Source organism: Suricata suricatta, chromosome 14, assembly GCF_006229205.1.
Source record: "Suricata suricatta isolate VVHF042 chromosome 14, meerkat_22Aug2017_6uvM2_HiC, whole genome shotgun sequence".
NCBI lineage: Eukaryota > Metazoa > Chordata > Mammalia > Carnivora > Herpestidae > Suricata > Suricata suricatta.
The window spans coordinates 24,653,504-24,674,723 of record NC_043713.1 but is presented as its reverse complement, the minus strand read 5'-3'; the positions used below and the strand labels follow the sequence as shown (position 1 = coordinate 24,674,723).

Below are 21,220 nucleotides of genomic sequence, written 5' to 3'. Positions count from 1 at the left end.
TCCTAAACAGTCTTCAGTCATGTCAGGCACAGAATCAGCGGCACAGCAGTGATGGAAAGAGGGAGTAAGCTGGAGAACCAGGTCTGAGGACCATCTGAGACTCAAGCGCTAAGCCAGGAGTGGGTAGGTCAGTTTTGGCTGATGGTCCCAGAGATGAGAGCTGCAGCCGAACGAGGGGGTTGACCTTTCAGTAGCCAGCTGCGTGGGGTGGTAAGTAGAGAGACAACTTGGAAGAGGAGGGAAGTTTGGAGACATTCCTCTCAGAGTAGCTTTAAAAATAGGACAGCTTTACAAACCACGTAGTATGATTGAAAGCAGGGGGGATTGGAGCAGATGCCCCTCTGGGGACGCCTGTCAGACCCGGAGTTTGTGGAACTCTGTAGGTTTTCCTGATTGCTCAGCAAGTCTCAGAACACTGCTTAGGACATTCCTTCCCCCAGGCCCTTGTGTGTACTGCCTCAGAGTCAGTGTGTGGGGCAGAGAAAGCCTGTGAGCATCTGGGATGGAAGGGGGCGGGGGGGACGCAGGGATGGCACCCATGGATAGAGTGTTGTAGACTCCGGATCGGTGGGCTGGGGTTCTACATGGGCTCTATGACAAAACACAGACATCACGAGCAGTTAGTTCTGTCATCACTTCCTGTGTTGGCTTTATCTGTTACTTTACTATTAGGAAGAAGTTGAGTTTTGGAAGCAGGTGGCATTATCCTGGCCAGGGATTTTGATCCTCAGCCATCAAAATTGCCTTCTCCTTGAAAGATGGTGTGTCCAACCATGACTTAGTCCCCTGCCTTGGGGGAGGCCCATCAGAGCAGAGATGTGGTCCTAAGAGCGCCAGCACCCGCTGTCCGCCATAGCAACCCCATTTCCCTCTAGCACCACCTGTGACCTGTCAGTGAGCCTTAACTTCTCTGCTAGCCTCTCCCCATTTCTCCACGGTCGTCAGCTCCCATAGGGACAGCTAACAGAATATGATGACTTGCAGTATTAAGAAATGGGCCTGTACATCAACTTCTTGTCTAGTCAGAGGTGTTCTAAGGGAGTCCCCGGATTCAAGGAAGCCTACAGTGCATTCTTCCATCTAACAAAAATGGTTGTCAAGGGGCAAAAGAAAAACAAATCCCATCTTAGTTTTATTTATTTAAGCTTCTTGAAATGGCTTATAGAGAAAGAGGGGTATGTTGCCTCTAGACTCTTGCAGGTAGGCAGGTGGGTCCTACTTTCCCCGGAGGCTCACTCACCGGGAAGGTATGACCAGACCTCCTTCCTCTGAATCCCCAAACTGGGGCTCACTGCGGCATACACCTCTTCTTTTTTGTCACTCGCTTAGTGACTCAGAAACTCTGTCTCTTTTTTAGTTTAATGTTTATGGATAATGAGATTTTCCTCCCCAGAAAAATGGGGGTCCTGGGCCATCCCTGCCTTGGGAGCGCTGAGCAGTTGGTCACCCCGTAGTGTGAAGGCAGGTGCTGTTTTTCAGGCACTTGTGGTCACAAGACCCATATGCTTAGGGCAGAGGGGGAACACCCCCTCTGCCAGCCCCTAGAGGCCAATGGCAAACATTTTCACTTGCCTGCTTTTTTTTTTTTTTTAACCTTCTGGATCAGTTAGGGTCTCTGCACAGAAAGACAGGACCAGCTGGAAGTGGGTAGAGCAGAAAGCAGCTTATCAACGTGGACATTGTTAAAGGAAGAGATCATCTTAACTTCAGTGGATCTCTCCCACACTCAACCCTGCACCTGAGCCTCCCCCAGGCTGACTTCAGGAGAAGGATTTAGAACAGGCTTGCCTTTTCTTTTTTAATGTTTATTTATTTTTGAGAGAGAGAATGAACGTGCACACAAGTAGGGGGAGGGGCAGGGAGAGGAGGGGGAAAAGAGGATCCAAAGCAGTCTCCATGATGACAACGGAGAGCCCGATGCAGGACTCAGACTTGTGAACTGCCAGATCACGACCTGAGCTGAAGTCGGATGCTCAACCGACTGAACCACCCAGGCGCCTCCACCCTTGCCTCTTTTATGTACTTGCGACTTCTGAAATATTTGCAAGCACACTCCCCCCTTACACTCTTGAAACGGGAGTGGTCCCCCTATCTCACTGCTTACGTCTGTGTCGGACACCCGCAGGGTCCTTTGGGCCATCCTCGAGACTGCTCAAGCCTTTCTCTGGTGGCCGGAGTCTGACATGCCCAGCCCAGAGCCAAAAAGCCATGTCAGCAGACTGCATGAACATCCTTCCCTGCCCGGGTCTGGGGTACCCTTGTCAAAGCCCCCCGTGGACTCCCAGGGCCTCCTGGGATGGGCCACCCCTATCGATGATTTCCTATAGTGCTGCCCTGTGAGGAGTATCTAAACTCTCCTTCATTTTCCTCTCTTCAAACCCCACCTGTCTTGAGTCCTGTTTTTCTTATCAAGGGGAAGTTTCTGATCAGCTAAACTGTGCCAACCATGATTTGTAGTTGACATTTTAGCTGTAGTTTGACCCGGGAGTTTCTGGAGAAACAGTGCCTTGTCCTAAAAGTGTGGTGCTAATGGGGTGACGTCAGACACTGGGACATGCTGGTGGGGGATGCTCAAGGGTAGAGAGGAGCCCCTGGGATCATTCCACTGAGGTCTGCAGCCAGCCTCTCCCCTGCGGGACAGGAATCAAACATTTGTATCTCACGGTATCTGTGAGAGGTAGTAGGGTTCCTCGTATGAACTTGTTGGCAAGTTAGGGCTCAGCAAGGCCAGGAGACCTGCCCAAACTCACAAAGCACTCTCTGGGCTCCCCTTGGGGTGTTTGCCAAGGAAGCAGAGCCTTTCGTGGAGGGCAGAGCTGGCGGCATGGGGAGGAGACCACTCCAGTCTTTCAGTTCCTCTCACTTAGTCAGAACATCACTTGTCACCCGGGTAACACTTCCTCCGCCTGCAGCAGAGCTGGTGCCACCAAGGGGCCGGCAGGCGGGTGAGGAGGTGCCAGACACGATTGGTACCTCCAGCTTCCTGCCCTTTCTTTCCACAGACCTGTGAGCAAGCTGGCGTTATTTTTATCTGGGGACGCTGGCGTGGGAGGTATTTGTCAGTATCATCTGCTGAATACGGTTGCATTATCTGTTGTCCATGGTACCCCAAATAAGCAGTGCTAAGTGTGATAAGCTGTTCACATTTAAAAATACAGCCAGACTGATGAAAGATAATTTGCTCATGGGGCTGACATCACAAGCTAAGCACAGAGCTGTTAGTTCTAGAGCCCAAGCTTTATTTTTACCCTAGTGGGCTTTGGGGTCATCACACATCAGGGCTCAAGCTTTCTTTAAAATCCTCATTCTGTGTCTGAATCCACAAGACAGGGAAATGGCCACAGTGAATGGGCTGGACGCAGGGGCAGGTTGTTTATCCTAACACTGGGTGTGTGCTGAGTCAGCGTGAGTTCCAGTCTGAGTCCAGCAAGATGGCTGCCTGGTGTGCCAGTGTGTGACAGGTGCCGGCCCCAGGAGGTTTCAGGAGTGCATCCTAATAGGCCTTGGTAGAGTCCCTCACTGCATGTCCCCCAGCGTTATTTCAGTGTCTCTGAGTCTTGCTGTGTCCTAAAAAGTTGCCCCGTTGGGTACAGGACTGTGTAGAGTTTTCACTTGAGGCAGTAGCTCTCAGCTGGGGGTGATTTTGCCTCCAGCATCTATTTGAAAATGTCTGGAGATATTTTTTTGTTTCCACTACTCAGGGTGTAGGCGGGGAGCTCGACTGGCATTGAGTGAGTAGAGGTGTACAATGCACAAGACAGCATCCCACAAAAAGGAAGCATCCAGCCCAAAATGTCTAGAATACCGAGCCAGGTCAGCACGTATCCATTACGTGCCTCATTTAGTCTTTGCTACCACTCACAGGTCTGACAGGACAAGTATCATCAGCCCCATTTTGTGGACCACCAAACTGAGGCCACATAGCCCCAGAGCGGCATTTCTTCCAGTCTTTCTGCCAAATCATCTCTTAGTAAGGTTAACACACCCTCTTCCAATTTCAGGGCTCCTTTTTCTCCCTTGGCTTCTGTTGGACTCCACATTGGTGAGGAGTCACCCCTTTCTTCCATCTACTGTAATATGAGCAGAAACTTGAATAAAGACAGAACAAACTTCCCATTCTATCATCTACCCTTTTCCTTAAGAAACTTCAGTCCAATCTAGAATATAGCCCATCCTATATCCATGCCCTCTCTGACCTTTTGCCAAAGCCAAGCTCAGATCTAGCAGAGAAGGTACCTACTGGTAGACCAGCCAGGAGATCACCTCCTTCTGCCTTAACAATGTGCACCCCCTGGGACTGAAATGCCTCAGAGGCCCCCATGCATTTATTCAGTTATTCTGCAAATACTTACTAAGTAAGTCTAGTCTCTGGATGAGGTATTCCAGAGGAATTCCCTGGGGAATAAAACTAGTCCCCTGCCCTAATGGCACTTGTGACCCCAGTGGGAGGCAGTCACTGGGCACATAAACGAGCAGGTGTATAATTCTCAGTTGTGTTATGTACCATGATTAAGAGCAAATGGTGTAGCAATGGGGCAGTAACAGAGTAGAGGATCTACTTAGAGAAGGCAAGAGGTCTCTGGGAGGAGAAAACAAGGCCAGCAGTTGAAGGATGAGTATGTAGGTGAGCTTCCCAAGGGCCAGAGTGCCCCCAGTCCTGGGGAGAGAAGGTCAACGGGGTAGAGGTGGACACTCCAGTATGCACGGAGACAAGATGGATTTTTCTTCTCCGACTCTTCCAGTATGTCACAGTTAACACCCCCTTCAGCAGAAATATCTTGAAGGCCTCCCTTTAAATGAAGTCATGAAACTGTTCTTTTATACCCAGCTCTACTCTCTGCTGGATATGTGAGGAAGGAGGAAGATGCCAAGATGCCTCCCGTCTAGCCAAGGAAATAAAGTATCTCATGAGACTTGCATTAGCTCCCTGTGGAATGCTCCTCTCCCCTGCAACTCCTCCGGCTCAGTAGCCTGACATCAGCACCACCCACTGTTCTCCCTCCTCTACACAGATGCCATCGGCCATGCCTGGCTCTAACTCCCACCACACACCAGTCAAGGAGCGGGAGGCCAGACAGCCCATCCCATCATACCTGGCCTGGATATTCTTGGGGCCTAACTTGGGAAGGCCAAGGAAGCAAGGGCAAGGAGGGGACAAACACCCATTGAGCATCTCCCTCGGCCAGGCAATTTTCACTCTCATTCTGTCTACCGCTGTCACCCTTTCCCATGTGGGTATGTGAAGCTGTGGGAGGTCTTGGGGCTTGTCCAGGTCCAAGGGCTGGGTGGGAGTCCGATCATCCAGGCCACTTTGGCTTTTGAGCCCATCCTGTATCCTCTCGACACACCAGTGTTTTTCAGATATTTTTAGAGGTAGTGTTATTTTTTCCAAACTTGACTCTGGGCAAAGGCTCAACCATATGAAACAGATCTAGCAGAGGGGCTCAGCCTGGCATTGAGGCTCTGAGTCTGCCCACCCAACCACTGGTCATCCACCCCTACAGGGGACCTGAGTGCTTCCTTCAGGGACACCCCCACCCCCGCAGCACTGAGCAGACATCAAGCCCACATGGTTCCAAACAGAACGGCATGTTGCAATAGAGGGGCACGTTCAGACATAGCCTGATGCAAACAGCTTCCATCCACATCTTTGCAGAAAATAGCAAGCGTGATAATCACTTCCACATCCGTATCCCCATATGGTCTTTATAATCAGGGCAAGAGCCAGGATCTCCATTTCATGAATGCAAATTTCGGCCTTCCACGAGCCCACTGGACCTTGTGTCCTCCTCCATCCCAGCTCCTTTGCATGAACCCCACCCCTAGTAGTGGGTGCTTAATTGCTGTCCAATAAACACTTGGGGATGCAGCTTGATAAAAGACGTGCGCATCCCGCTCCCAGCTTCCCTGAGGGGTGATGCCCCATAAATGTTCATGTGACTTTTGAAGACTTCGTCTGTGGCAAAGTTCAAAGTCGAGGGTGGATTTGGGCTTCAGGCTGAGTCATTCTGGAATCCCCATTATAGGCTAAATCTTTTCGTGAGCTTTTCAAGGGTTTTCTCAAATTCTATAAATAGTTTAATAACGCCTGTGTAATTATCTATTTTTATCACCAGGCTTCAGACAGTTTCAGAAGTAATGGGGCTGCTCCCTGAAAGTCAGATTTCACGTCTTCGGTTTCATACCGCTTCCAGAGAACAGCCTGGGGGCCTCACCCCGAGCAGTGGGATCACCCACTTCTGCCTGCCAGACGTGATCCGACTTCTGTGGGAGCATCTGGTCCAGGCAGAAACTCTAGGACCAGACGCTAGGAATCCCTGAAACCTGGAAAAGCTAAGTTGTGGCCCCAGCTCCCACTTTGCCCACACGGAAAGCTCCAGCCAGGGTACTTGTCTGCTGTATGCCTTATTCCTAAAATCATACAACGTGGGCATCATAACTCTTCTCTAGTGAGGGAAAATTCTCAGCTTTTCCCTAGGGTTTTCACTTCCATTTTGTCACCTATCACCTTGCTGACCCTGTGCAGGCCATTTAGCTTCTTTCCAGTCTACAGATGGGGAACCAGAGGCACAGACAGTGATCGCCCAATAACTAACTGCATGGCGACTTGCCCAAACTGGACTTGTGGCCCTTTTATCTTGCATTCGGCTTGGCCCTGGATCTGAGGCCATAGTTAGTTAGCACACCTCCTCCCTCCCCACAGAGAGCTCTGCATAATGGGTAAGACCTCCCTGTGCCGGGGCAGACCCTGGGGACCCTAAGTGCCTCCAAAGCCATGGCCCCTCTCTGGGCAGGACGGCAGCCGAGCAGAGAGGAATGTCAGTTCTGCAGAGCTAATAAGCTGGGTCCTCTCATATGGGGGAACCCGCAGGGAAAGGCAGGGCAGAGGTAGGCAGCTAGGCTGTCTACAGGGAGCCTTTCTGGACAGGACCCCTCTGGGAAAGAGAGCACCAGAAGCCAAATCAGAGACCTGGGTTCCAGCCCAACCAGCCTCAGCTGTGTGAGGTAATGCTTGCAGAAGTGCTCTGAAGAGAAAAGTCCCTTGTAAGTGCATGGCGGCCCTGGTACCCCCACATCAGGCTGGTAGCCAGGGAACCTCCCACAAGGTTTACTGTCTGGTTACTGCGGGCGCCCCAGGAGACTTCAGGGCTCCGGCTCACCTTTACCTGGCAAATGGTACCTATAAGTGTCTTCCTGAGGCTAAATGAATCCTATGACACACCCTGCTTGGCCCCACCGGTACTCCTGTCTTAAGAGTCTGGCTTCTCTTCCTCCTCAAGCCAGAAACAAAACTTCCAGCCTCTTCTGAGGGCTTTTCAAGGCCACAGCCATAGCAGGTGCTGGCTCTCCCTCGCCTGATAATGAGGCTTCACGCCTGCCTAAGTGTGAGACAGAATTCCCACTGAATCAGCCCAACTTCTCGACTTCTCCCCACTGCACCCCAGTGCTTCTGCTCCTGCCCCCTCCATTCATATCAGCAGAGCTGAGCCAACCTGACCTGATTTTGCCAAGCCAGAAATATTCTGGGTGCTCACACCCCAGGAGGCTTGGAAAATGACTCCAGAAGGTTCTAGATTCAACTGGAAGTGGCTGATGGCTATTCCCAGCCACAGCATGTTCCTTTCACCTTGAGCCAAGACCAGAAAGAATGCATTCTTAGGCACTGTGCCAAGTATGAACCATCAGTGATGGATAATGTCCCCAGTGATTTTTTTTTATTAGAAACAGTTGAAGGGATGGGATTGGGGGCATGATTTTCATTTCCACTGATTAAAACATTTTCAAGATCATCCAATAAGGTTATTCTCTCTTCACCCTTTTGGGTGGGACTCAAGAGGCCATAGTACCCACCAACATGTAGGGAATTTGCCATGATGCTCAGGAGACTTTCAGGCATGTGTGAAAGCCACAGTGATGGTCCCAGACCCAGGTCTGGGTTTGTTGTGGGCAGCTGTTTTCTCTCCATGTGGTCTGGGGACCAGTCATAGCGCCCCCATCTGTCCAGCCACGAAATTGGCAACATGGGCCTGGCAGATCAGGGAACCCCGTGTCCACATCTACAGTGATTGGTCTGAGGGATGGTCATGTGACAAGCAGGGTCAATCAGAACCCGTCCCTGAGATTTGTGGTTTGGACAGTAGGACAGACGGGAGGTCTGACTTTCTTCTGCTCACAAGCCATTATGATAGAGATTGGGAGCTACTTACCACCATGTCTGCCCTTTGCTGTTACAAAGAGAGATGCTGGCAGGAGAGAAAGTGGTTAATATGCACAAAAGCAAGAGTGGGGAGGGCCAGTTCTGGCCTCACTGTTGGAGCCCTGCATATCGGCTATGTCCTTGGACCCCACCCCACCCCTCCCATTAGCCAGGTCAGGCCGTGTGCTAGTTTGGGAGGGCTTCTGTCACTCCCTGCTGAGAGCACTACCCAGCCATGTGTGCGTGCACGGCAGAGCGAAGATGTGGACAGTGAGAGTGGCTAGGGCTTTGGCATCCTGTGGATGGATGTCTGGTCCATGGGCCGGGCAAGCCCGGGGTACTCAGGGAAAAGTCCAGCCTAGAGTGGGAAAGGACATCCCTGGAGCCCAGGAGCAGTGCTGTGCCCAGCAGACATCAGAACTCAAGGCAAGCAAGCAATCGTGGGGGGAAGGCTGCAGCCCTGTGCTCACCCTGGCCTCCGGGTCACCTTCCCCCTGCAGATGAGATGGGAAGCCACAGCAGACTACCACCAGAGCCTGAGTGACCTGTGGGTCAGATCCTCACTGTCCCAGAGCCGAGGAACTCCTGAGTGAATCCCCAGAGCCAGGCCTCAGTGCCTAACAAGACTGAGCCAAGACTAGCAGCTGTGGCCACAATATGGCCGTGATGGCCAGCTGTGGGTGCAGTCTGGGGAGCATACCTCTTGGCTGGGGCTGCACCACAGCCTTCCAGAAGGATGGGGGGTGGCCAGGCCTGGGGCCAGCTTCGGTGGACAGAATGACTCAGGAGGCAATGACCAAGAGATCTCTCTGCCACTTGTGAAACACCTACTGTGCGCCAGATAGGCTGCACATGGCACTCTTCAACGCCAGGAAGGTCTGTCTGACCCAGCCAGAGAGATGCCAAGCCCTGGGTGATCCTTCCATTATGCCGCCCCAAGTGGGTGTGTGAGAGGCGGGGTGTGTGGACTGCTGGAGGAGACCTGACCAAGACAAAGATGCCTACCAGGAGCCCTTCCTTCCTTCTCCTCCCCTGACCCTGGGGCCATTCTGGAAGCACCCCCACCCAGCCTCAGCCCCCTCTCCTTGCCGACTCGGCCCAGCCATGTGTCCTGATGCCTGGCTCCCAGCCCCATTCAGTCCTGCCTGGAGCCCAGGGACCCATTGTTCAATCACAGAAAATGGGCCTGTGTTTGCACCAATCTGTTCTTTTGGTACTAAGTCACTGAAACCAACTTGAGGTGGCTTAATTTCCCTGAATCCCTTTTCGTAAGGATTCAGAGGTGTCTCACAGAGCCTGGAGGTCCCAGAAGAGAACAGGAAATGGCATATCCAGGATTCTGTGTCTCAGGCCAAGGGAGATTGATCTAACAAGTCTCTAGTTTCCTCTTCAGACCGGCTCTAGGCGTGGGAATTCCCCTGCCTCTGGGGGGACTGCTACCTTAGAGAGGCTGTCCTCAGGGGTGGGGGTGGGGGTGCCTCCCTGAGGAGCTGACACTGAAGCAGAAGGCTGGAGGAAGTGAAAGCTTGAGCTGAATAAAAATAGAGCACCTCCTATTTGAAAATGACTTTCGTCTTTCCAATATAAAGAATTCCATCAAATACTCTTTCTGAGCCCTCTAACCAGAGAAGGGCCGAGACCAACTCATTGCTGTTGGGCTGTCACCAGCTCCTCAGTGCCTGTCCCTCCCACGTCTCATCCCAACCTCTCCAGGAAAAAGAAACTTCCTGCCAGAAGTAAATAAAAGTGCACTTTCTCCTCCCCGCTGGGGAGATGGCAGCCCCGGCCACCTTCTGCCCAGAAACAAACCAGAGTCCCTGAGGGTATAGAGTGTGCATGGGCACATTTCCCTGGGTCGTTTGTTTTAAAAGAAGGAGAAGGAAATGATGGTGAGTTTGCAGGGAGTGGTGTGGCCGCCCGTGGACTTCAGGAAGTGTCCGAATACACTGTGATCCTTGTGTCTTACCCCTCCCCTGGCTGAGGACGGCATCTCCCCAGTGCTGTGGCTGCCCGGGGGCGGGGGGTGTTTCCCCCCTGTGCCTGTACGCAGCTGTTTTTGGCTTGACCACAGGACTCTATCATGCCAGAGTTCATGTGGTTATCCAGAGCGGGGAAGAATTTCCCAGAATGCCTTGAGAAACCTGAGACACTGAATGGCTTTCAGGGCTTATTGATGTGGCCGATGCAGGAAATAGCAGTACGTCAATAAATAGTTTTAGGCAGGAAACAGGGCTTAAATGGTAGCCTTAAAGTTTGGGGAAAGGGACCAGGGGTTGCTGGGAGAGAGCCTGCAAGGCAGATGAGAACCTGGAGCCAAAAACCAGACTTTGAAATGGCTGCCACCAATCTGAGGCCCCTTGCTGGTTCTGGATGCAAGAGGCTGGTGCTGAAGGCAGAGCCGAGACCCAGGGGACGGCTGATTTTGGTTGGCAGGAAAGAGCTCCTTGTTTCAAAGGAAAAACTGGCAGCCTACAACACATGTGCCCGGAGAAGACACACGGCTGGGTTTTGGTGGCCTCTGAGCTCACATGTTCACAACGCATTTCCCCACCCTTCCAGTGAGAGTCAGGGCTAGCTTGTAGATCACTCCAGGGGTTCCACGGTCATTGTCAAAAAAATCAAGGAAAAGGGTCACAACCTGCCAATTTCTTCCTAAGGAATTACTTTTCTAGTTATAAAGCAAAATGTTCACAGAAAAACAGAAACATTCAGGAAATAATAAAAAGTAAAAAATAAAGGTCATCCATAAATCCACTATTGAGAAACAATGACTATTATACCTTGCATATTTCTCATCTTTTTCCTTTAAAAAAAGTTTCACGGGGGCACCTGGGTGGCTCAGTCAGTTGAGCATCTGACTCTTGATTTCAGCTCAAGTCATGATCTCACAGTTCATGGGTTCGAGCCCCACATTGGGCTCCACACTGACAGCACTTAGCCTGCTTGGGATTCTCTCTCTTCCTCTTTCTCTACCCTGCCCCCTACTCACACTCTCTTTCTCTCTCTCTCTTTCTCTTTCTCAAAATCAATCATTTTTTTTTTTAATTCACAGATGAGATTACGTAGTACATCCAATTTTGCTTTCGGTTTTTTCACTTAACATTATATAGCCATGTTCCCGTATCCCAGTTATAGACTTCTCATAAACATAATTTTTAATGGGTGCAAGGATTATCATTTACTTAATCATTCCCCTATTGTTGGATACTTAGGTTGTTGAATTTTTGTGCATGTTAAGCTTATTTTTCCAGTTACCATTAATATTGCCTAATGATAATTATCTCCAAGTGCAATCACTAAATCAAACAATAAGAACACTTTGAAGGCTTATTTTAAGATTTTTTTTAGGAAAGTATAACCAATTTACACAGCACACATATGAGTGTCTATTTTATTGCATCCTCACCAGCACTGACAATTACCAGTTTTTAATTTATTAATATGGTAGGTAGAAAAAATAGTATTTTCATTAATTTGATTGCTACTGAGATTTAATTAATTTTTTCCTATTTATTTATCAGCAATTTATGGTGTGATATATGAATTCTCTTTGGATGGCTTTTCCCCATTTGTCTATGAGGGATTTAGTACTTTTACTGCAAATTTGATCAAGCTGTTTATAGATTGACTGCTACCCTTTGTCACATTTATTACAGACACTTTTCCCAGAATATTAATTGCCTTCTAAGTGCATTTGTAATATGTTGATGCATTCCTTTGTTGTGTTGATGCGGAAAGCCCTTCTCCATCCAGAAATTGGATTTTCGATCTGATTTTCTTCTAATTCATATGATTTGTCTCTTTTTTTTTAAACATTTACCTCTTTATTCCATCTGGTATTCATTTTAGGGCTCAGTGTGAAGCGAGACTCTAAATTATTATCCTCCCCACCCCCCACCCCCCCCACCACCTCCCCGTACTTAGATGGCTCTACCTGTACTGTTGCCTGAGCGAAGAATGCTCTCTTTGCCGCTGATTTGTGGTCCTCTGGGAACCATGTGATAAATCCTTATGGAAGCCAAATTTGTTTCTAGGCTATGTGATCTAGCTATCCATCTATGTCAGTCCCACACCCTTTAAATTCAAGCTTTAGATAGGTGAAGAATAATATAACTCTTTGCGATTTTGATTGTTTTGATGTTAGCTATGTCTCCTCTACTCTTTCAAATGACTTTTAGGATTATTTTTTAAGCCCTTTTCCCTCCAAAGAGTTCCCACTTGAATATGGAGCACAAACCGCAAACCGAGTTACACTTGTGAATTATTTCGTAGGGAATCCCCATCTTTATAATGCTGTCTACCCATTAAGGAGTATTGTGTGTTTCTTCATTAGTTGAAGACTTTGTCTGGAATCTCTCAGTTTGGCTTTGCAATTTTCTTCATAGAAATTTTGCACATTTCTAAATAATGTTAGGGAAGTGTTTTTATTGCTTTAAAAAATAAGCTCTTGTGCACTAAAATATCTCACTGGTTAATCTTCCATTTATAAAAGCTGTTGATTTTTGTTTATTAATTTTGCATCTAAATACTCTTATTAATTAATTAGTGGCTAACCTGTCTTCTTAATTCTAATCTTTATTAGTGGGTTCTCTTGGGTTCTTCATATGCATAATCACATCAAATCACTTTATCTCCTTCCAAGGGTCATGGATATTGCTGCAATTTTTTTAATAAGACCTATTGATGTCCTATATTATGTTAATAGATTTTCTAATACTAAGTCATCCTTGCCTTTCTGGGATAAAATCTACTTGGTTATAATGGATCTATTTGCTAGCATTTCATTTAGGACTTTCGCGTCCACTCACGTTAGAGAGATAAGCCCACAGACTTGCTTGCTTGTAATATACTATCATGAGCTTTGGACAGGCTTATCTTTTTTATATTCCAGATCAGTCAACCTAGCAGAGCAGCTGTCTAATTTTCTGAAAACTTGAATCAACTCACCTATAAAAATCATAAATTCAGAGACCTCCAAATTCAGAACTTTTCATTGTGTTTTATGATTTTTCATCTTTTCTGACTTTTTTAATTGATTTTTTTAAGTAAAGTGTGGTGATATTTATTTTTTAAAACCTCTCCTATTTTATCATTTTTCCCAAATCAACACAGAGTTGTAAATAGCTTTGATTACATTTTTATCTATTTTTATCTATTTTTATCTATTTTTATATAACATTTTTATATATTTTTAAATATTTTGATTATATTTTTACTTTCTTTCTGTTTCTTCTTTCTTGATTTTACATAATTTTCTTTCTCTGTTTTCAAATTAATTAGTTTTGGGTTTTATCTGTATTATATCCTTTCATATATTATCTTAGTTACTAGAGCCTTTTTAAGTTTATTTATTTTGATTGAGAGAGAGAGAGAGAGGGAAGGAGGGGCAGAGAGAGAGAGAGAGAAATTCCCAAGGAGGACCTATGCTTCAGCACAGGGCCCAACATGGGGCTCAATCCCACAAACCATGAGATTATGACCTGAGCCAAAATCAAGAGTCAGATGGCTAACCAACTGAGCCACCCAGGGGTCTCCTCCACATATGTAATTTCAAACTTAATAACATATTTCACCCAGTATATCCAAACTTTCAACATGTAATTGATATTTTTTAAAATATGAGACATTTTACATTCTTTGATACCAAGTCTTCCAAAACTCCAATCTATTTTATGCTTAAAACATATCTCAGTTTGTATAGCCACATTTCAAGTACTCAGTAGTCCTATGTCGCTAGTGGCTACCATATTGGACAGCATAGCTATGGATGATATATTTGCTTCTCTCTTTAGTAGCAAAATAGTTGACTATAAACTTACCTTTCATTATTGCTTTGTCCACATCCCACAAGTTTTTCTAACTCTCTATTTCCTAATCTATTATCACATATTTGATTACATCTTCATTCCCTCTTTCTTTAGGAGACTATTTTTAAACACCCAAGTAGTTGGCTATTTTTTTATTGTTTTCAATTCTTGGCCTAAGTATGTAACCTGTAGAGTTTCTGTGCTTTGAAATTTATACTGAATCACAACTTACATGAGGCTAGTTTCACTTTAGTCATATTATTTACATTATTTAAATCAGCTAAGTAATTAAATTTTGTTAATCAGCTGTGGAATATTAGTGGTTTCATTTCCAAATACTGTTCTTCCTATTTTTCTCTTATGTTACAATAGATATTATTTTATGTATTTTGAGTCAATACCATGTAGTATATAATCTTTTTTGTCATCTATTATGAATTTGATTATATATATAATAACCTTTTCTATTTTACTTAATGATTGTTATTTTGAAAACTACTTTGATTTTACTAGTGCTTTCATTTTATTTTTATTTGCCCACAATTATTTTTACCCATCCATTTATTTTATAGATCCTGTTTTCAGTTTGGCTACTGGTTACTAGTGTTTACTTTTATACTTTCAAAGGCATAGTTTAACTCCTATTTCTGTGTTACCATGCTTAAGAAAAAAGGCAATACCCTGTGATTCCTTATGGTCTAAGTTATGAAATTTGTATGGCTTACAGTCTTCTGTTCCTTTCCTACCAGTATTTATCAGTCTTCAATAATTTAATCTTAGATTATTAAATCACTCCTTCTATAAAATTCTTATTCAAATTACATTTAGATGATTAAATAGCTTCTCTTTCAAGGACTATTTCCAGCTTTTGATTCTTCTATGTTACAACCAAAGTTATAATTACTTATTTTAACTTCGTAAGTCGACCTGGTTTCAGTTTTCACTTCCGGTCTTGCTCTACTATGATTTCCTCAGGCTGAGTCTAAGTTTTGTCAGCTGGGCATGCCCTTAAGAACGTTTTTAAATTTTTAAAGCATTTTTCACCGTGGCAAAAGAAAACACCACGTACGTAAAACTTACCATGTGGACCCGTTACATGTCTGCAGTTCTGTCATGTTGGGTACGGGCACACTGTTACGCAATCAGTCCCCAAAACGTTTTCATCTTGCAGAACGGAAACCCTGACCCATTAGGCAATTCTCCAGTCCCCTGTCCCCAGCCACCAGCACCCACCATTCTACTTCCTGTTTCTGTGATTCTGGCTCCCCAGATACCTACGGGGGGGGGGGGGCATATAATATTTGCCATTCTGTGGCTTGCACATTTCAATTACCATAATGTCCTCAAGGTTCACCTGTGCCGTAGCACATGTCAGATTTTCCTTCCTCATTAAGCATGTAGGTAGGACTTTTAAGAACATTTGCTTATGTAAGATGTGTTTCTCCCGCTGTTCAGAGCTCTGTGGGTTCTTTTCCCCTCAAACAAATGAAGATGTTGCCTCAGTGTCTCTTCGTTTTAACATCAAATACAGAAATGTAAGGCCAACCACATTTTTGTTCCTTTGTCAGAAACCTAGGGTTGTTTCCCCCCCCCTTCAAGCTGTTTTTAGAATTTTTCTTTTTCTTGAAATTAAAAAAGAATATTCTCCTGCTAAGTATCAATGGTGGGGCTCCAGAATGCCATGAGCGCTTTCTACCTGAAGAGTGTTCTTCTTTGGCTTTTGGTTTTCAACTCAAAAGTGTTTCACCCTGGTCTCTTTATTCCATTTATTCTGGGATCCTTTTTGAAAACCTCTATAATTCATAGGTTAGACATCCGTCCACTCAGGCTTCTCCTTTTTCATTTCTTTTTCATCTATCTTTGTCTTCAGCTTTCGAGTTATTTTCCAAGTTTGTCTTACATACGACTTTTTCTGCAGATCCCATCCTGTCCTTCATTGCCTTCGGCTCACATTCTGACGGTGCTGTTGTGTCCCTCATTCCCATCCGGTTCCCCCCAAAAGCCACCTCCCATCTTGCATTTCCTCTCTGGGTGGGCCTTTTAGTGAGTCGTGACCCTACTTTTGAACACCCTTCCACATGTCACAGAATCCATGCTATTGCTCTTGGGGACCTAAAAGCCCACATGTTTTGTACTTGAATTTTTAATTTTATTTATTCTTGGCACCTTATTTTCATTTTCAAAGCCATCATTACCATTAGATCTTCAGGGTAGCAAGCCCCTATTCTGCTGTGCAGGCTTTTCCCACAGGCGGCATATTGCTTTTCTGCTCCCTTACCCTTGAATGACGAAGGCTCGATTTGGTTTTGGGGTTAGCTGGAGGGATCGTCATTGGAATTCTCCATGTCTGCTGTGGCAGTAGTAGAGTCCTACTCTCAGTGGATGGTTTCATTTGTACCCCCCAAATCTGATTTCCAGTATGTGGCAGGTGTTCAGGTGTCCAATCAGAATCCGATGCCACGGATTACCAGGAGGAAACTGGGTCAAGCAGTAGTTCTTTGATCAGATGTAATCATTTTTTTTAAGTTTCAAATGTTTTATTTATTTTTGAGACAGAGAGAGACAGAGCAGGAGTGGGGGAGGGACAGAGAGAGAGGGAGACACAGAATCTGAAGCAGGCTCCAGGCTCTGAGCTGTCAGCACAGAGCCCGACGTGGGGGGCCCAAACCCATGAACTGTGAGATCATGACCCGAGCTGAAGTTGGATGCCCAACCAACTGAGCTACGCAAGCGCCCCAGATGTAATCATTTTTAAGCTCTAGCTTCTGGTATGCATGGCCCCGAGCCTTTTCCTGACTGAGAGCGCTTTGCCTGATAGTACCGCACATCTGAGGACACAGGGTACCTTTGGCCCCTGAATCTGCAGGGACCAGAGCAAGAGCAGTGCTGATAGGAGCTGACCTGGTGCACAGGGCAGGGTGTGCAAGCAGTCACAGACTGCCTAGCAGCCAGGGGCAGAAGGGGAGGGGATGAAGGTCAAGTTGCCTGCCCATCTACCTCTTGACTCTGGTCTTCTGGATAGGAGGCTAAGCCACTCTGGCGGCAAGAGCTTCTCGGTGACCGCACTTTAGTTAGTGGTGTTAACCTCCCGAGTCTGGTGAAGAGTCTGTTGGTGAACTGTTATCTTCTTTTTCAGTGTTGTTGTGGGGATTTCTTCTTCTACATCTGCCTGCATAAGTATTTTTCTGGGAGATAGGGAAAAGATAACTCAGGCACTGATAGAGGGCCGCGATTTAACTCCCAGGTCGGCCCTTTTTAAAGGCTTGGAGTTGCGGTTCTCAGCTATGGTTGCACAATAGAATCACCTGGAGGCTTTCACAGATTACCAGCGCCCTGGCCCCACAAGCCTCTTTGCAGCAGGGTCCAAACATCTGTAGCTTCCAAGTTCCTCTGAGTGTCTCCAGGGTATGATCATAGCCGAGAGCCTTATGGTAGGGAATAGGTTCTTATTCAGATTCTAGTTCTAAGTGACCTCGGTCCAGTCTTAACCTCTTTGTGCCTTAGTTTCCCCCATTTGAATGTGATAATGCTAATATCTGCCTCTGCTCTGACCACCTAAGGTGATAGTGGCACAAACACAGGTTAATGAGAGTGGAATTACCTAAAGATTCATGACTTCTAGGACAGCAGTCTAGGCCCCTTGTAGGCCCTAGGGTGGTGGGCAAAGTCATTTATTCACTCACAAGTACCTAGACTACCACCAGGCAGCCCCTCTGGGCTCCCTGCTCTGGGCCCTGTACTAGGAAGGAGATCCTACCACTTTTGGAGTCCCTGGCTAAACCCAGAGGACTTTTCCAGGGACACTACCCTGTCTCAGACTCCAGGGTGGGGAGAGCTCTGTGCACTGGCAAACCACAGTTATCCACAGGTAGACATTTCAGCGGGAAGTGAGTGGGGAGGCAGGAGGCATGAAGTTCGGCGTGAGGCCCCAGAGATCTGTGAGCAGGAGTGGACTTCCGAGCAGGAGGAACAGGCGGCTCAGTGGAAAATTCACACAGAAAGTAAGAGCTTGGGCTCTGATATACTACTTTTCCAGTTTAAAGCACTATTAAAAAAAAGAAGAAGAAGAGGGGTGCCTTGGTGGCTTAATCAGTTCAACATCAGACTTCAGCTCAAGTCATCATCTCAAGGTTTGTGGGTTCGAGCCCTGCACTGGGCTGTCTGCTCTTAGCGCAGAGCCTGCTTTGGATCCTCTGTCCCCATCTCTCTCTGCCCCTTCTCACTTGCCCTTTCTTTCACTCTCTCTCTCTCTCTCTCTCTCTCTCTCTCTCTCTCTCTCTCAAAAATAAATAAACATTTAGGGGTGCTTGGGTAGCTCAGTCAGTTAAGCATCTGACTTCAGCTCAGGTCAAGATCTGGTGGTTCAAGAGTTCAAGCCCGCTCATTGGGCTGTGTGCTGACAGCTCAGAGCCTGGAACCAGCTTTGGATTCTGCATCTCCCTCTCTCTCTCTGCCCGCCCCCCGCCACCCGCCCGCCCATGTTCAGACTCTCTCTCTCCCAAAAATAAATAAACATTAAAAATTTTAAAATAAAAATTAAAAATTAAAAAGGAAGAGGAAAAAAAGCTTGGTGTCCAGAGTAGGCAGATCTGGGTTCCAATCCCAGCTCTGCTGTGGGCAGATTGGGTAACTTCTCTAACCTCTGCTTCACCATCTATTAAATGGGGCAATAACAGGACCTGCGTCATGGGATCATTGTGTTGATTACACATGAGCAGTTAGGGGCCTTGGCTCAGTGTCTGGTACACAGGCATTAGCTGCTGTCACTATTGTTTTATACACACACACTTTAAACTGGTGACACTCTGAAATTATAAGCCATGACCCAGGCTCATCAGAAGCAGACACTGGAGTGACATCTCTTGGAGATCTTCTCAACCAGCCCAAATTTGCCAGCTGAGGAGACTGAGTCCCCATCTGCCCTTTTATGCTTCTAGATAGCACTTCTGTCTTACACAAGGGGCAGGCATTAACCACATCTTCTGTGAGGACCTTCCTTCTCTGGAGACTCTGAGATTCTGGCATCGAGGAGAATATGTGGCCAAAATAGCGATGGGGAGGGTGCTGGGGAGTGGGAATGGCCTGCAGCACATCCTACAGTGTGTGCCCTCCCATGTCTTTCCTCTTGGGGGCACAGTCACCCAGATCCGGAATCTTGGTATCATCTTTGAGTCTTCCTTTTCCAGCAATCTATCACTTTGCAGCTCCTTCTCTTGACAATGTACCAATCCTGTATCAGGCAGCTATTGCTGCTCGACAAAACAGCCGCAGAAATCCTAATGGCACATGATACTTTGTTGTAGTCAGATTATATGCCTGCGAGTTGGCTGGGGGGGTCACCTGATCTAGTCTAGACTTGGGTGGGACCCTGCTTCTCCTCTTCCCTTTGGGACCATCAGACCAGCCCACAGATGGCCTTCTCATGACAACAGAGAAGCACAGGAGAGTAAACATAAGGACATACCATAAGGCCTGGGATCAGAACTGGTGCCCTGTCATTTCTGCCTCATTCTGTTGGCCAGAGCAAGTCATATCGCCAAACCCAAAGACAAGGGGCAGGGGAGATATATTTCTGAATATAATCTAACCTACCACAGATTCTTATCTCTCAAATGCCAGAGAGTTCAGGTTTCACTCAGCCTGCACTTTTCCGGTGGCCTTCTGTCTGGTCTCCATATCCATGGCATTTCTTGACCCTCCCCACCCCCACCAAAACCTTCTCTGCCAACCATCACACAGAATGCAGCTCCTTGGCTGGTTTCAATTATCCACACTCTAGCCTCCCTGTTTCCCAAACACCCATGTTACCCTCCCTACATTGTTTTTCACCCCACCCGAAACACCCCACATTCCCCTGTCGGAATCCTAGCTCTTTCATGGCCTTGATTTCCAATTGAATGTGGTAACTTCAGCCTCTGAGCTCCCAAAGACCTTACACCTGGAACCACCCCCCTGTCCCCAGTGGCTTTAATACCTTCATTCTTGTATATCATGGTTACGAGTGAACATGTCATTTCCTAGACCTTAATACGGGGCCTGGCACACAATGGGACAATACTATTTTTAAGGAGAATACCTGAATGCCTCTAATCTCGCTACTAGCCCTAAGCAGCCAGGGCTGTAGCGGTCTCTAGCCCAGTGCTGGAGCCATAACAGGCCTCGGTCCCTAATTGCCGATGTGCAGGACAATGTTCTGGTTACCCTCCCTCCTGTGGAGGGCATGCTTTGGAGGTTCGCAACCCCCACTGGTAGTTTAACCAGCAGGAGTTGAATGGGGGAAGTGATGACTCTGGGAAACGTGTCATCTGCCCTTCATCTCACTCCCCCGCCTCGGTATTGGGGTCAGCGAGGTAAGGCCAATGGGCCCCCCATCTGGGATCTGAAGAAGAGTTGTTGTGGACAAAAGTCAGGGTGGCTCTGCTACCCACCGGCAAGTCCCAAGCACTCCCCCCCCCCCCACCCCCGCCACTGAAGCCATGAGGTTGACCAGTTGCCCCAGACCAGCCCTGAGCCGGTGGGCACAATGGCCAAGCAGCGTGACCCCAGCAAGCTGACTCAGTCTCTTGTGCCTCCACAGAAGGACTTCACGGTGCGGGAGGAGCTGCAGCAGCAGGACGTGGAGCGCTGGCTTGGCTTCATCACCTTCCTGTGCGAGGTGTTCGGCACCATGCGCAGCAGCACGGGCGAGCCCTTCCGCGTGCTCGTCTGCCCCATCTACACCTGCCTCAGGGAGGTAAGAGAAGCATGCCACCCTGACTGAGAATGCCACCTTGGACCCCCGTGAGCAAACCCAGAGGTGCCAGGAAAGGTACAGCGCTCGTACCACTTACAGGCTGATCAGTCCTTGGGTAACGAAGAACATATCTCCCCGGGCCTCTGTGTACCAAAGCCAGGCTTTCACTTATTCGGTTGATATAAAGGGGAAAAGCCTGCCAGCACTCACCCCCCAGCCACTGACAGCATGGGGTTGACCAGTTGCCCTGGACTAGCCCTGAGCCGGTAGGCACTATGGCCAAGCACTATGGCCATGATCTAAAGGGGAAAGCCCTCCAAAGAAAGTATTATTCTCTCAGACAGCAGGAACTCGGACCTCATAATCTAGTACGCCGCCTGCAGGGAGGAGGCCTCCAGGGAGTATTCATTGAATGAGTAGATCTTTGGTCTGAATTGGTTTACCATTGAGTTATTTATTTAAAAAAAAAAAAAAAATATATAT

The 21,220-nt window shown here is 47.3% G+C and overlaps 1 protein-coding gene across 4 annotated transcripts in view; it reads left to right on the top strand.

Moving 5' to 3' along the window:
* CTIF (cap binding complex dependent translation initiation factor) overlaps positions 1-21,220 on the top strand; it is a 295,461-nt gene that overhangs the window by 236,763 nt on the left and 37,478 nt on the right. For all 4 annotated transcript variants that reach the window (XM_029922254.1, XM_029922251.1, XM_029922252.1 and 1 more), the window contains exon 10: positions 20,582-20,737. In XM_029922254.1, coding sequence (XP_029778114.1) covers positions 20,582-20,737 — 156 coding nt within the window. The remainder of the gene's footprint in view (positions 1-20,581; positions 20,738-21,220) is intronic.